The sequence below is a fragment of the Pleurodeles waltl genome, chromosome 6 (assembly GCF_031143425.1).
Source record: "Pleurodeles waltl isolate 20211129_DDA chromosome 6, aPleWal1.hap1.20221129, whole genome shotgun sequence".
Lineage (NCBI taxonomy): Eukaryota > Metazoa > Chordata > Amphibia > Caudata > Salamandridae > Pleurodeles > Pleurodeles waltl.
Window position 1 is genome coordinate 389,712,297 of NC_090445.1, and position 15,218 is coordinate 389,727,514.

General features: G+C 46.1%; 1 protein-coding gene across 1 annotated transcript in view; it reads left to right on the forward strand.

The window, feature by feature from the left end:
• Nucleotides 1-472: 472 nt before the first annotated feature.
• LOC138301577 (olfactory receptor 10A4-like) overlaps nt 473-15,218 on the forward strand; it is an 82,162-nt gene continuing 67,416 nt past the window's right edge. The window contains exon 1 of the mRNA XM_069242093.1: nt 473-580. Within this exon, the coding sequence (XP_069098194.1) occupies nt 473-580 (108 nt within the window). The remainder of the gene's footprint in view (nt 581-15,218) is intronic.

The following is a 15,218-nucleotide window of genomic DNA, read 5'->3' on the forward strand; positions in this document are numbered from 1 at the left end:
CTCCTATTCATCCTTAGCGGTTGAACTATAGAGTGAAAAACGGTGAGCAGAGGGTCATAGTCACACATATGTGAAAAAAAAAATGCACTTCTTCCTTTACAGAAACAGTATGTGAATCTGAGAGTCAGTTGATGTGCCAACGTCTGCTGTGACACAGTTAGGTGCCAGGGCCTGTGCCCCCCTGAAATGACGGCTGCCTGACCTGTGAGGAAGGACAAGTGGAAGTGAGGTAATTCCCCTGGCGTTGTGTGCCGTTGCGGTCAGTGGTTGATGACTGTTGCACAACTTCGCATTGGTTATCATTGGGACCTAAGGGTTCCAGGAGCCAATGGCGATGTAAGCCAGCGGTGACGGTATGCACCGCCGCAGACGTGACCGCCATTTTCTATCTGTTCTCTCACTTGCTACCTGACCTTCAACAGGAGAGGACCTACACTGCAAGTGCTGCTGTGAACTGTGTCTGGAAGCGACAATGGCTCGAGGGGAAAGAGACCCTGCCTTCACGTCAGAGGAGTTGGAGAAACTGGTGGATGGGGTCCTACCCCAGTACACTTTAGTCTACGATCCTCACGACAAACAGGTGAGTACACTGTGAGCATGATGCATAGGCCATGAATGTAGGGATTGCTGTGTGTGTAAGCCTTGTGTTGGGGGGGCTGAGGGGTCCTGGGCAGAGTGCTGCATGTATGGTGGTCATTGTCTGTGTGTAATGGGATGGGAGAGATATTGTGGGCCATGAGTGTAACAGTCTGGACGGTATGACTAATCCCTTTTTCTATGCATATATTTCTGCAGGTCAGCGCCCATCAGAAAAAGGGTATTTGGTGTGCCATACCCAAGGAGGTGCGTACCCTGGGGGTTTTTGACTGGCGGAGCACCCACTACCGCACACAGTGGGAGTACCTGCCACGCTGGGTAAGGAAGATGGCAGCGGCCCAGCTGGGGCTGGCCTCCCAACAAGGAAGGAGTGCCCGTCGTACCCTGACTCCCCTGATGTTCTGGATCCTGGTGGTGGCCTATCCAGAGTTGGATGGGCGTTTGAAGGCATCACAGCAGCCACAAGGGGGCGTGTACAGATTCAGAATCATGACTTTGCACGTGTTAAGGTTTTACCCGGGAGAGGGATGTGGGATGTGGGTGCCCCTAGGCCAGGGCAAACATGGCAGGGTAGGTCCCTTGTTGGGAGGGCTCTGAAGCACTCCAACCCCAATAGTGTTAATGGGCATCTACTAGTGGGCAGTGTCCTGTGGGTTTCAGGTGTTCAGCAAATGGCATTGGGCAATGTACCCCATGGGCTGGTAACTAGTTTTGTAACTGGTAGTGCATGGCCTAGTGCATAGGGCTGATCACTGTATGTTGTGTACTCCAACGGTAGTGTTGTTGCTGGCATTGACCAAGTGTATCCTCCGTCTCCCCCCCCTTTTTGTTTTTTCACCCTGTCCTTGTGTGCATTAGCATCATCTGGTGGAGGAGCAGAGGCACCATCAATGTAGGGAGCTGCATCCCACATGGGGTGGAGGCCGAATCCACTGACGGTAAGAGCAGCAGTGGGACGGAGGGGAGGGGAGCTCTGCGACAGAGACAGGAGGGGACACTACCAACAGCGACTCCTCCTCCGATGGAAGCTCCCTGGCGGTGTTGGACACCTCTGTGCCCACCACAACAACAGGTACAGCTGCTACCCCCGTACCAGCACTGCCCTCCCAGCAGCCCCTCAGTGTGTTTCCCATGCCCGCTCACCCAGGAGGGTGGGCATCTCCATCGCCCAAGGCACCTTAGGCCCTGCCCCAATCATCCCTGCTGCCCTCGGTGAGGAGGCTGTTGACCTCCGCCACCAACACCGCAGCCAGCACCGCCACCTGCCCCGCCGCAAGCAGCACCACTGCCAGCAGCAGCAGCCCCAGTGGGCAGCTGTCCGACGCTGCAGGTGAAGGCCTGGAGGCTACCACCACTACTGCCAGCACCGCCACCTGCAGCTCAACTGCGATTCACTGAGCAGCCGTCACCGCCGGAGAGCAATGTGTAGTGGTGACTACATGGGCTGCAGTGCGTCCTGGCACCTACAAAAGCTGTGGTTGTGACACCCAGGTGAGAGACTGTGACCTTGCTCTTCAAAACATCTGCATCACAGGGCGCAATGCCTCCTCCAGAACCAGTAGAAGAAGCCATCCACTCAGCCTCTCCTTGCCAGGATGAAGCACACTGGGCACAATGCCCCCTCCAGAACCAGTGGAAGAAGGCATCCACTTGAGAGACTGTGGCCTTACACTTCCCAGGACCAGGCAGTGGGCAAACCACACACTTGAGAGACTGTGGCTTTGCACTCTCCAGGACCAAGCAGTGGTCAAACCACCCACTTGAGAGACTGTGGCCTTGCACTCCCAGGACCAAGCAGTGGGCAAACCACCCACTTGAAAGACTGTGGCCTTGCACTCCCCAGGACCAAGCAGTGGACAAAGCACCCACTTGAGAGACTGTGGCTTTGCACTCTCCAGGACCAAGCAGTGGTCAAACCACCCACTTGAGATACTGTGGCTTTGCACTCTCCAGGACCAAGCAGTGGGCAAACCACCTCATGAGAGACTGTGGCCTTGCACTCCCCAGGACCAAGCAGTGGGCAAACCACCCACTTGAGAGACTGTGGCTTTGTACTCCAAACCACCCACTTAAGAGACTGTGGCCTTGCACTCCCCAGGACCAAGCAGTGGGCATGGAGCCCCCTCCAGGAGCAGTGGCATTGAACCATCTTCCGGCTGAGGTGCAATCCCATTCCCCATCTCCCTGAGGTGCCTGTGTGTTTTCGACCTGATGCCCCTGCAGTGTTCTCTCCGTACTGAGGCAGGAGTCAAGTGTGGCCGTGGCCTATGTGTTTTGGCACGGTGGGCCACGGACAATTTTTGAGCGGGCATTGTCCCGCCTTTTGTATATATTGTATATATTGTACATACTGATTTTTCTTTATGAATGTATTTCTAAGTATTACTAATATTACACTCATTTGACACTCTTCCTTTTGTCCTTGCGTTATTCCTGAGTGTTACGGGTGTATATGTAATGTTGTTGCATGTGTTTGTGTGTATAGTGTTGTGAGTGAGGGTGGGGGTGGAGGTGTTGCATGTTGCGTGTATGTGTCACTCTCTTTTTCCTCCCCCCTCCCCTGTGTGCTAGGTGCAGTACTCATCATGGTCATCTTCACTGGCGTACATGCTCCTGGTATATGAGAAGATGCACCAGCATGGGTAACACATGGAGCTCGGGCTCCATGGCGTCCTGGTTCTTCCTTGAGTGTCTCCTGAGGGAGGTGAGTCGTTTCCCTTCACAGTACTGTTTTCACCATGCTTTTGATGGCATTGGTACCGCGCTGGAAAATCTGACAGATGGGCGGGTTGTAATGGAGTGGGCGGTACATTGTCTTCTGCCTGGCTGTTGGCGGTTACTGCTGCGGTGTTTGTTGCTACCGCCGTGGCGATCGGAGTGTTGAAGTGGCTGTATGTGTTGGTGGTTTCCGGCGTGATTTTGATTCCATTTTTTTACTACTGGCCTGTTGGTGGTGTTACCGCCGCTTTAGCACCGACCACCAGGGTTGTAATGAGGGCCTTAGTGACAAAAAGCAGTCCATATTCAATAATATAAGCTGCAGGGCAGCAAGCTAAAGATCTTATTGTCTGTTTTTTGTACTATAGTACATTGCACCAGGGGATATCATAATTCAGTCCCTTCTTCTGCTTGGATAGCTGATAAATCCTGTCTCTTCTGCAATATGTTCAAGATCACCCATTTAAGGTCTTTAACCCCTTCGCTGCCAGGCCTTTTCCCCCTCCTGTGCCAGGCCTTTTTTTGGCTATTTGGATCAGTTCATGCTTAGGCCCTCATAACTTTTTGTCCACATAAGCAAGCCAAGCCAAATTTGCGTCCTTTTTTTCCAACATCCTAGGGATTCTAGGGTAACCAGACTTTGTGGGTTCCCCTGAAGGAGGCCAAGAAATTAGCCAAAATACAATGAAAATTTCATTTTTTTTTTAAATGGGAAAAAGTGGCTGCAGAAGAAGGCTTGTGGTCTTTTCCCTGAAAATGGCATCAACAAAGGGTTTGCGGTGCTAAAATCACCAGCTTCCCAGCTTTCAGGAACAGGCAGACTGGAATCAGAAAACCCAATTTTTCAACACAAATTTGGCATTTTACTGAGACATACCCCATTTTTACAATTTTTTGTGCTTTCAGTCTCCTTCCAGTCAGTGACAGATATGGGCATGAAACCAATGCTTTTCTGAAAAGTAGACAAAATTCTGAATTTAGCAAGGGGTCACTTGTGTAGATCCTACAAGGGTTTCCTACAGAAAATAACAACTGAAAAAGAAAAATATTGAAATTGAGGTGAAAAAAACATACATTTTTCTCTACGTTTTACTCTGTAACTTTTTCCTGCAATGTCAGATTTTCAAAAGCAATATACTGTTACGTCTGCGGGACTCCTCTGGTTGCGGGGATATATAGGGCTTGTAGTTTCATCAAGAACCCTAGGTACCCAGAGCCAATAAATGAGCTGCACCCTGCAGTGCGTTTTCATTCTATACCGGGTATACAGCAATTCATTTGCTGAAATATAAAGAGTAAAAAATAGCTATCAAGAAAACCTTTGTATTTCCAAAATGGGCACAAGATAAGGTGTTGAGGAGCAGTGGTTATTTGCACATCTCTGAATTCCGGGGTGACCAAACTAGCATGTAAATTACAAGGCATTTCTCAAATAGATGTCTTTTTTACACTCTCTCTTATATTTGGACGGAAAAAATGTAGAGAAAGACAAGAGGCAATAACACTTGTTTTGCTAATCTATGTTCCCCTAAGTCTCCCGTTAAAAATGATACCTCACTTGTGTGGGTAGGCCTAGCGCCCGCGACAGGAAACGCCCCAAAACGCAACGCGGACACCACATTTTTTTTAAGAAAACAGAGGTGTTTTTTGCAAAGTGCCTACCTGCCTACCTGTAGATTTTGGCCTCTAGCTCAGCCGGCACCTAGGGAAACCTACCAAACCTGTGCATTTTTTAAAACTAGAGACCTAGGGGAATCCAGGATGGGGTGACTTGTGGGGCTCTGACCAGGTTCTGTTACCCAAAATCCTTTGCAAACCTCAACATGTGGCTAAAAAAACAAATTTTCCTCAAATTTTGGTGACAGAAAGTTCTGGAATCAGACAGGAGCCACAAATTTCCTTCCACCCACTGTTCCCCCAAGTCTTCCGATAAAAATGATACCTCACTTGTGTGGGTAGGCCTAGCGCCCGCGACAGGAAATGCCCCAAAATACAACATTGACACATCACATTTTTTGAAAGAAAACAGAGGTGTTTTTTGCAAGGTGCCTACCTGTAGGTTTTGGCCTTTAGCTCAGCCGGCACCTAGGGAAACCTGCCAAACCTGTGCATTTTTGAAAACTAAAGACCTAGGGGAATCCAAGATGGGGTGACTTGTGGGGCTCTGGCCAGGTTCTGTTACCCAGAATCCTTTGCAAACCTCAAAATTAGGCTAAAAAAACACGTTTTCCTCACATTTTGGTGACAGAAAGATCTGGAATCAGAGAGGAGCCACAAATTTCCTTCCACCCAGCGTTCCCCAAAGTCTCCCGATAAAAATGATACCACACTTGTGTGGGTAGGCCTAGCGCCCGCGACAGGAAATGCCCCAAAACGTAACTTAGACACATCACATTTTTTTGAAGAAAACAGAGGTGTTTTTTGCAAAGTGCCTAACTGTAGATTTTGGCCTAGACTCAGCCGGCACGTAGGGAAACCTACCAAACCTGTGCATTTTTGAAAACTAGAGACCTAGGGGAATCCAAGATGGGGTGACTTGTGGGGCTCTAACCAGGTTCTGTTACCCACAATCCTTTGCAAACCTCAAAATTTGGTTAAAACAACATGTTTTCCTCACATTTTGGTGACAGAAAGTTCCGGAATCAGAGAGGAGCCACAAATTTCATTCCACCCAACGTTCCCCCAAGTCTCCTGATAAAAATGATACCTCACTTGTGTGGGTAGGCCTAGCGCCCGCGACAGGAAATGCCCCAAAACGCAACGTGGACACATCACATTTTTTTAAAGAAAACAGAGGTGTTTTTTGCAAAGTGCCTACCTGTAGATTTTGTCCTCTAGCTCAGCCGGCACCTAGGGAAACCTACCAAACCTGTGCATTTTTGAAAACTAGAGACCTGGGGGAATCCAAGATGGGGTGACTTGTGGGGCTCTGACCAGGTTCTGTTACCCAGAATCCTTTGCAAACCTCATAATTTGGCTAAAAAAAAAACACATTTTCCTCACATTTTGGTGACAGAAAGTTCCGGAATCAGAGAGGAGCCACAAATTTCCTTCCACACAGCGTTCCCCCAAGTCTCCCGATAAAAATGATACCTCGCTTGTGTAGGTGGGCCAGGTGCCTCCAACAGAATAAGGTCAAAAACTTGTAGAGACAGAGGGGATAGCACAGCGAGCTGATAAGGACATATTCTTCTTTTATACATCTTTAGGCTGACTCTGCTTTGGGGACCCACACAAGTGAGGTGTCATTTTACTTGGGAGACTGAGGGGAACGCTGGGGAGTAGGAATGTTGTGCTGCAGCGGTGATCGCACAAACAAAAGTCATGAAAATATGCTTTCTTAAGCAAATTTTGCGTTTTGCAGAAGTTCCTGGGTAAGAAAATGTTGGGGGATCCACGCAAGTGACATCTTCCTGCACTCCTTGGGGTGTCTAGTTTAAAAAAATATCTGGGTTTTGTAGGTTTCCCTAGATGAAGGCCGCACCCAGGACCAAAAACATAGGTGGTCCCTCCCCCCAAACACAGGTAGTTTTGTAATATATCATTTTGATGTGTCCAAATACGTCTGTGATGTGCCAAACACTAAAATTGTGAAAAGAAACGCACTTAGGTTATGTGAAAAAGACCCCTCACCCACCAACCAAGCAGTTATATGTGGTGACACATACAGGAGGAGGTTCAGTTTTTTCTCTTGGTGGTGTTTCCAGTAGGGCATCACAGTCTGGCTTCACACATGTTTCCTTGTCTTCTGAATGGTATTCTCAGGATAATTTGGCACCCTTGATGTGTCTGACATACAGTAAGCTTGTTGTCAAATGTCAACTAGGTGGCTACAGTTCCACTGCAGGTGGAGAGATTGGCCACCTGGGAGGTGTCCCCATAATAGACTTGGTTTAAAACTGGCAATATGTAACATTGTTTTTAGCAGTGGGTTTCTACTGGATGTTTGTTGTCAGGGTCCCTCCCTCTGGGAGAATATCCACATCCAGGAATGTTAGTGGTTCCTTACTTATGGTGTGTGTAAATTTAAGATTCCTATCCTGGTTATGGAGCCAAAGAATGAAGTTGAGGGCGGTCTGTAAATTCCCTCTCCAAATCACAAAAATTACACCTATTTACTTCTTCCTAGTTAAAATGGTGTTCCAGTACTTGTTAGTCTTATGGAAAATGCTTCTCTTCTCTAAATTATACTCACTCTGCCACACTTGGGGTGAAGGTACTCCCCATAGAGGTACCCTGTGTTTGAGGAAAAAGAGTACCTTCAAATTCAACTGTCAGCGCTACATGTTTTTGAAACAACAGAGCTTTTAGACTGCTCAGCTTATCAAAATTTGCATTATAGACCAGATGTGTTCTACTTTGGTCCTTTGCTTAGTGGGAAAGAGGATGTTACCGTAACAAATTATAATTTGAGAGACCAGAACTTTGTGAGCAATTTTGGCTCACATTCCACAACAGTTCCTGCTGTTTAGAAGTACATACCTTTGATTTGAGAGCACCTGGAACACTGATGAAATCAAGGGGGCAGGACTCCCTTCAGATTAAAGGTCAAATTTGCTTCTGAAGTATTACATGCTCCATGAAAGAAAAATTATTTGCAAACCATTGAATGACTCACAGAAGTCTTGCCTTTTCTGCGGCTGAGAGACCTCTTTCATGCCATTGAAACATGTGTACGAAAAGGGCAGCTCCCACACCTCACTAACATAACTATCTCCCAGCATTTCATATCTGCCTACAGTAATGTGCTTCAAGCAGGATGTGAACTGAAGTGTTGAAAAAGGAATATTAACCCCTTCGTTGCAAGGCCTTTTCCCCTCAGGTGCCAGGCCTTTTTTTGTCTATTTGGGGCAGTTCACACTTAGGCCCTCATAACTTTTTGTCTACATAAGCTACCCACGCCAAATTTGCGCCTTTTTTTTCCAACATCCTAGGGATTCTAGAAGTACCCAGAGTTTGGGGGTTACCCTAAAGGAGACCAAGAAATTAGCCAAAATACAGTGAGAATTTTTTTTTTTTTTTTAAACAATTGGAAAAAAGGGATGCAGAAACAGGCTTGTGTTTTTTCCCCTGAAAATGGCATCAAAAAAGGGTTTGCAGTGCTAAAACCACCATCTTCCCACATTTTAGGAACAGGCAGACTTGAATCAGAAAACACATGTTTCAACACAGTTTTGGCATTTTACTGAGATATACCCCATTTTTACTATTTTTTGTCCTTTCAGCCTCCTTCCAGTTAGTGACAGAAATGGGTGTGAAACCAATGCTGAATCCCAGAAAGCTAAACATTTCTGAAAAGTAAATACAATTCTGAATTCAGCAAGGGGTAATTTGTGTAGATCTTACAAGGGTTTCCTACAGAAAATAACAGCTTAAATAAATAATTATTGAAATTGAGATGAACAAAACAGCCATTTTTCCACGTTTTAATCTGTAACTTTTTTCTGCAATCTCAGATTGTTTAAAGCAATATACTGTTACATCCACTAGACTCTTCTGGTTGTGGAAATATATAGGGATTCTAGGTTCATCAAGAACCCTAGGTACCCAGAGCCAATAAATGAGCTGCACCTTGCAATGGGTTTTCATTCTGTACCGGGTATACAGCAATTAATTTGCTGAAATATAAAAAGTGAAAAATAAGTATCAAGAAAACCTTTGTATTTTCAAAATGGGCACATGATAAGGTGTTGAGAAGCAGTACTTATCTGCACATCTTTGAATTCCGGGGTGCCCATACTAGCATGTGAATTACAGGGCATTTCTCAAATAGACTTTTTTTTATACACTGTCTTACATTTGGAAGACAAAAATGTAGATAAAGACAAGGGGCAATAACACTTGTTTTGCCATTCGGTGTTCCCCCAAGTCTACTGATTACAATGGTACCTCACTTGCGTGGGTAGGCTTAATGCTCGCAACAGGAAATGCAACATGCACACATCACATTTTCACAATATTGGGGGCAGAAGGGCGTAAAAAAAATTGGCCGATCTGCCCCCAAGGGGGGCAGAAATGGGCAATAGCTCTGTGCCCCCTTTAGGGGGCGACCCTTCCCAAAGGGGGCACCCCCAGCACAAAACAAAAAAAGGGGAACAAAAAAAATAAATCCCTGGCATATTGGTGGTTTCTGCCCTCCTTGGGGGCCGACGGGACTACAAAAATAGGCCCATCTGCCCCCAAAGGGGGCAGAGATGGCCAATACGAACTTTCCCTACTTTGGGGGGTGACCCTTGCCCAAGGGATGCCCCCAAACACACACCACACACACCACACAATCCCTGGCGCCTAGTGTGCTTCGACCCCCCCCGGGGGCCAGATCGTCCAAAAACATGACTGATCTGCCCTCGGGGGGCAAAACAGAAGAAAAAAAATAGCCCCCCAGTGGACCGACCCTTGCCCAAGGGTTTGCCCCCAAAATAAACATATAAAAGTAAATCCTTGGTGTCTAGTGGATTTCACCCCCCCCCCCCCCGGGGGAAGATCGACCGAAAAATCGGCGATCTGCCCCCGGGGGGGGGGGGCAAATAATAAATAAAATAGCCCCCCAAGGGGTCGCCCCCAAAATAAACATACCCCAAAAAATCCCTGGTGTCTAGTGGAGATTCCTGCTCCACAATGGCGGGCCCTGCCCACGATCGTGGAGCAGGCATCCAGTGAAAACAGGCACAGGGGGAAAGGAAAAACCCTTTCCTTTCCCCCGTGTCTGTTTCCCCCCCCCAAGACCCCCAAAAAGGGAAGGACTTGCCGATAGAAGTCCTCTTCCCTCGACGCGCTGGAAGCAAATGGCTTCCAGCGCGTCCTGGCAACACTTGATGAAGTCGGCGCGCTGTGCGTGCGCTGACGTCATCAGATTGCCGGGGGGGGGGTCACGGGTGGAAGGGGAAGGGCTTCCCCTTCCATCCCCGTCTTTGCACATGGCGGGAGGGCTAGCGCTCCCCCCATTTCCCGTGCCTTGGACGAGGTGACCTCATCCAAGGCACACGGGAACCGCTGCCTTGGACGAGGTGACCTCGTCCAAGGCATGCGAGTAGTTAACTGAGTGTCCAATAGTGATGTAGTGTTCTGCTATTTTTATGGTGTTAAGTCCATATCTGATGTTTCTCCTGTGTTTGCAGACTCTTGTACTGACCCTTCAGGTCGTCATACCTGCATACCTAAGCTTGTAAAGACAAGTTATCAGAAATATCACTTGTTTGATGTTGCAATTAGTGTGGTATTTTAATTGCCACAAAGTATGTAACCCTAGGTTAATTTCCTTCATAGGTGTGGTCAAATGGCAGATGCATGTTTCCTCTTGGAGGCCTAGTGTCCCGTGGATTGTGTTTGCTCATTTTACAATGGCTTGAGGCCTGGTGTTTACCAGTATATTTCACAAGATTTTAGCTGTTTAGAGAGGGTTGTCCCACAGTCTGAACCCTGTATTTAAAATGCATCAATTACACTTAATGATCTCTTTGACACAATTTGAAGCAGTTATATGTGGTGACACATACAGGAGGAGGTTCAGTTTTTTCTCTTGGTGGTGTTTCCAGTAGGGCATCACAGTCTGGCTTCACACATGTTTCCTTGTCTTCTGAATGGTATTCTCAGGATAATTTGGCACCCTTGATGTGTCTGACATACAGTAAGCTTGTTGTCAAATGTCAACTAGGTGGCTACAGTTCCACTGCAGGTGGAGAGATTGGCCACCTGGGAGGTGTCCCCATAATAGACTTGGTTTAAAACTGGCAAAATGTAACATTGTTTTTAGCAGTGGGTTTCTACTGGATGTTTGTTGTCAGGGTCCCTCCCTCTGGGAGAATATCCACATCCAGGAATGTTAGTGGTTCCTTACTTATGGTGTGTGTAAATTTAAGATTCCTATCCTGGTTATGGAGCCAAAGAATGAAGTTGAGGGCGGTCTGTAAATTCCCTCTCCAAATCACAAAAATTACACCTATTTACTTCTTCCTAGTTAAAATGGTGTTCCAGTACTTGTTAGTCTTATGGAAAATGCTTCTCTTCTCTAAATTATACTCACTCTGCCACACTTGGGTTGAAGGTACTCCCCATAGAGGTACCCTGTGTTTGAGGAAAAAGAGTACCTTCAAATTCAACTGTCAGCGCTACATGTTTTTGAAACAACAGAGCTTTTAGACTGCTCAGCTTATCAAAATTTGCATTATAGACCAGATGTGTTCTACTTTGGTCCTTTGCTTAGTGGGAAAGAGGATGTTACCGTAACAAATTATAATTTGAGAGACCAGAACTTTGTGAGCAATTTTGGCTCACATTCCACAACAGTTCCTGCTGTTTAGAAGTACATACCTTTGATTTGAGAGCACCTGGAACACTGATGAAATCAAGGGGGCAGGACTCCCTTCAGATTAAAGGTCAAATTTGCTTCTGAAGTATTACATGCTCCATGCAAGAAAAATTATTTGCAAACCATTGAATGACTCACAGAAGTCTTGCCTTTTCTGCGGCTGAGAGAGACCTCTTTCATGCCATTGAAACATGTGTACGAAAAGGGCAGCTCCCACACCTCACTAACATAACTATCTCCCAGCATTTCATATCTGCCTACAGTAATGTGCTTCAAGCAGGATGTGAACTGAAGTGTTGAAAAAGGAATATTAACCCCTTCGTTGCAAGGCCTTTTCCCCTCAGGTGCCAGGCCTTTTTTTGTCTATTTGGGGCAGTTCACACTTAGGCCCTCATAACTTTTTGTCTACATAAGCTACCCACGCCAAATTTGCGCCTTTTTTTTCCAACATCCTAGGGATTCTAGAAGTACCCAGAGTTTGGGGGTTACCCTAAAGGAGACCAAGAAATTAGCCAAAATACAGTGAGAATTATTATTATTTTTTTAAACAATTGGAAAAAAGGGATGCAGAAACAGGCTTGTGTTTTTTCCCCTGAAAATGGCATCAAAAAAGGGTTTGCAGTGCTAAAACCACCATCTTCCCACATTTTAGGAACAGGCAGACTTGAATCAGAAAACACATGTTTCAACAGAGTTTTGGGATTTTACTGAGATATACCCCATTTTTACTATTTTTTGTCCTTTCAGCCTCCTTTCAGTTAGTGACAGAAATGGGTGTGAAACCAATGCTGAATCCCAGAAAGCTAAACATTTCTGAAAAGTAAATACAATTCTGAATACAGCAAGGGGTAATTTGTGTAGATCTTACAAGGGTTTCCTACAGAAAATAACAGCTTAAATAAATAATTATTGAAATTGAGATGAACAAAACAGCCATTTTTCCACGTTTTAATCTGTAACTTTTTTCTGCAATCTCAGATTGTTTAAAGCAATATACTGTTACATCCACTAGACTCTTCTGGTTGTGGAAATATATAGGGATTCTAGGTTCATCAAGAACCCTAGGTACCCAGAGCCAATAAATGAGCTGCACCTTGCAATGGGTTTTCATTCTGTACCGGGTATACAGCAATTAATTTGCTGAAATATAAAAAGTGAAAAATAAGTATCAAGAAAACCTTTGTATTTTCAAAATGGGCACATGATAAGGTGTTGAGAAGCAGTACTTATCTGCACATCTTTGAATTCCTGGGTGCCCATACTAGCATGTGAATTACAGGGCATTTCTCAAATAGACTTTTTTTTATACACTGTCTTACATTTGGAAGACAAAAATGTAGATAAAGACAAGGGGCAATAACACTTGTTTTGCCATTCGGTGTTCCCCCAAGTCTACTGATTACAATGGTACCTCACTTGCGTGGGTAGGCTTAATGCTCGCAACAGGAAATGCAACATGCACACATCACATTTTCACAATAAAATCTGACGTGTTTTTTGCAAAGTCCTTAGCTGTAGATTGTGGCCTCTAGCTCAGCTGGCACCTAGAGAAACCTACCAAACCTGTGCATTTTTGAGAACCAGACACCTAGGGGAATCTAGGATGGAGTGACTTGTGGGGCTCTCACAAGGTTCTGTTACCCAGAATGCTTTGCAAACCTGAAAATTTGGCCAAAAAACACTTTTTCCTCACATTGTGTGACAGAAAGTTCTGGAATCTGAGAGGAGCCACAAATTTCCTTCCGCCCAGTGTTTCAACAAGTCTCTCGATAAAAATGGTACCTCACTTGTTTGGTTAGGCCTAGCGCCCGCGAGAGGAAATGCTCCAAAATACAACATTGACACATCACATTTTTTTAAAGAAAACAGAGGTGTTTTTTGCAAGGTGCCTACCTGTAGGTTTTGGCCTTTAGCTCAGCCGGCACCTAGGGAAACCTGCCAAACCTGTGCATTTTTGAAAACTAAAGACCTAGGGGAATCCAAGATGGGGTGACTTGTGGGGCTCTGGCCAGGTTCTGTTACCCAGAATCCTTTGCAAACCTCAAAATTAGGCTAAAAAACACAGTTTCCTCACATTTTGGTGACAGAAAGTTCTGGAATCAGAGAGGAGCCACAAATTTCCTTCCACCCAGCGTTCCCCAAAGTCTCCCGATAAAAATGATACCACACTTGAGTGGGTAGGCCTAGCGCCCGCGACAGGAAATGCCCCAAAACGTAACTTAGACACATCACATTTTTTTGAAGAAAACAGAGGTGTTTTTTGCAAAGTGCCTAACTGTAGATTTTGGCCTCTAGCTCAGCCGGCACGTAGGGAAACCTACCAAACCTGTGCATTTTTGAAAACTAGAGACCTAGGGGAATCCAAGATGGGGTGACTTGTGGGGCTCTAACCAGGTTCTGTTACCCAGAATCCTTTGGAAACCTCAAAATTTGGTTAAAACAACATGTTTTCCTCACATTTTGGTGACAGAAAGTTCCGGAATCAAAAAATCCCTGGTGTCTAGTGGAGATTCCTGCTCCACAATGGTGGGCCCTGCCCACGATCGTGGAGCAGGCATCCAGTGAAAACAGGCACAGGGGGAAAGGAAAAACCCTTTCCTTTCCCCCGTGTCTGTTTCCCCCCCCCCAAGACCCCCAAAAAGGGAAGGACTTGCCGATAGAAGTCCTCTTCCCTCGACGCGCTGGAAGCAAATGGCTTCCAGCGCGTCCTGGCAACACTTGATGAAGTTGGCGCGCTGTGTGTGCGCTGATGTCATCAGATTGCCGGGGGGGTCACGGGTGGAAGGGGAAGGGCTTCCCCTTCCATCCCCGTCTTTGCACATGGCGGGAGGGCTAGCGCTCCCCCCATTTCCCGTGCCTTGGACGAGGTGACCTCATCCAAGGCACACGGGAACCGCTGCCTTGGACGAGGTGACCTCGTCCAAGGCATGCGAGTAGTTAACTGAGTGTCCAATAGTGATGTAGTGTTCTGCTATTTTTATGGTGTTAAGTCCATATCTGATGTTTCTCCTGTGTTTGCAGACTCTTGTACTGACCCTTCAGGTCGTCATACCTGCATACCTAAGCTTGTAAAGACAAGTTATCAGAAATATCACTTGTTTGATGTTGCAATTAGTGTGGTATTTTAATTGCCACAAAGTATGTAACCCTAGGTTAATTTCCTTCATAGGTGTGGTCAAATGGCAGATGCATGTTTCCTCTTGGAGGCCTAGTGTCCCGTGGATTGTGTTTGCTCATTTTACAATGGCTTGAGGCCTGGTGTTTACCAGTATATTTCACAAGATTTTAGCTGTTTAGAGAGGGTTGTCCCACAGTCTGAACCCTGTATTTAAAATGCATCAATTACACTTAATGATCTCTTTGACACAATTTGAAGCAGTTATATGTGGTGACACATACAGGAGGAGGTTCAGTTTTTTCTCTTGGTGGTGTTTCCAGTAGGGCATCACAGTCTGGCTTCACACATGTTTCCTTGTCTTCTGAATGGTATTCTCAGGATAATTTGGCACCCTTGATGTGTCTGACATACAGTAAGCTTGTTGTCAAATGTCAACTAGGTGGCTACAGTTCCACTGCAGGTGGAGAGATTGGCCAC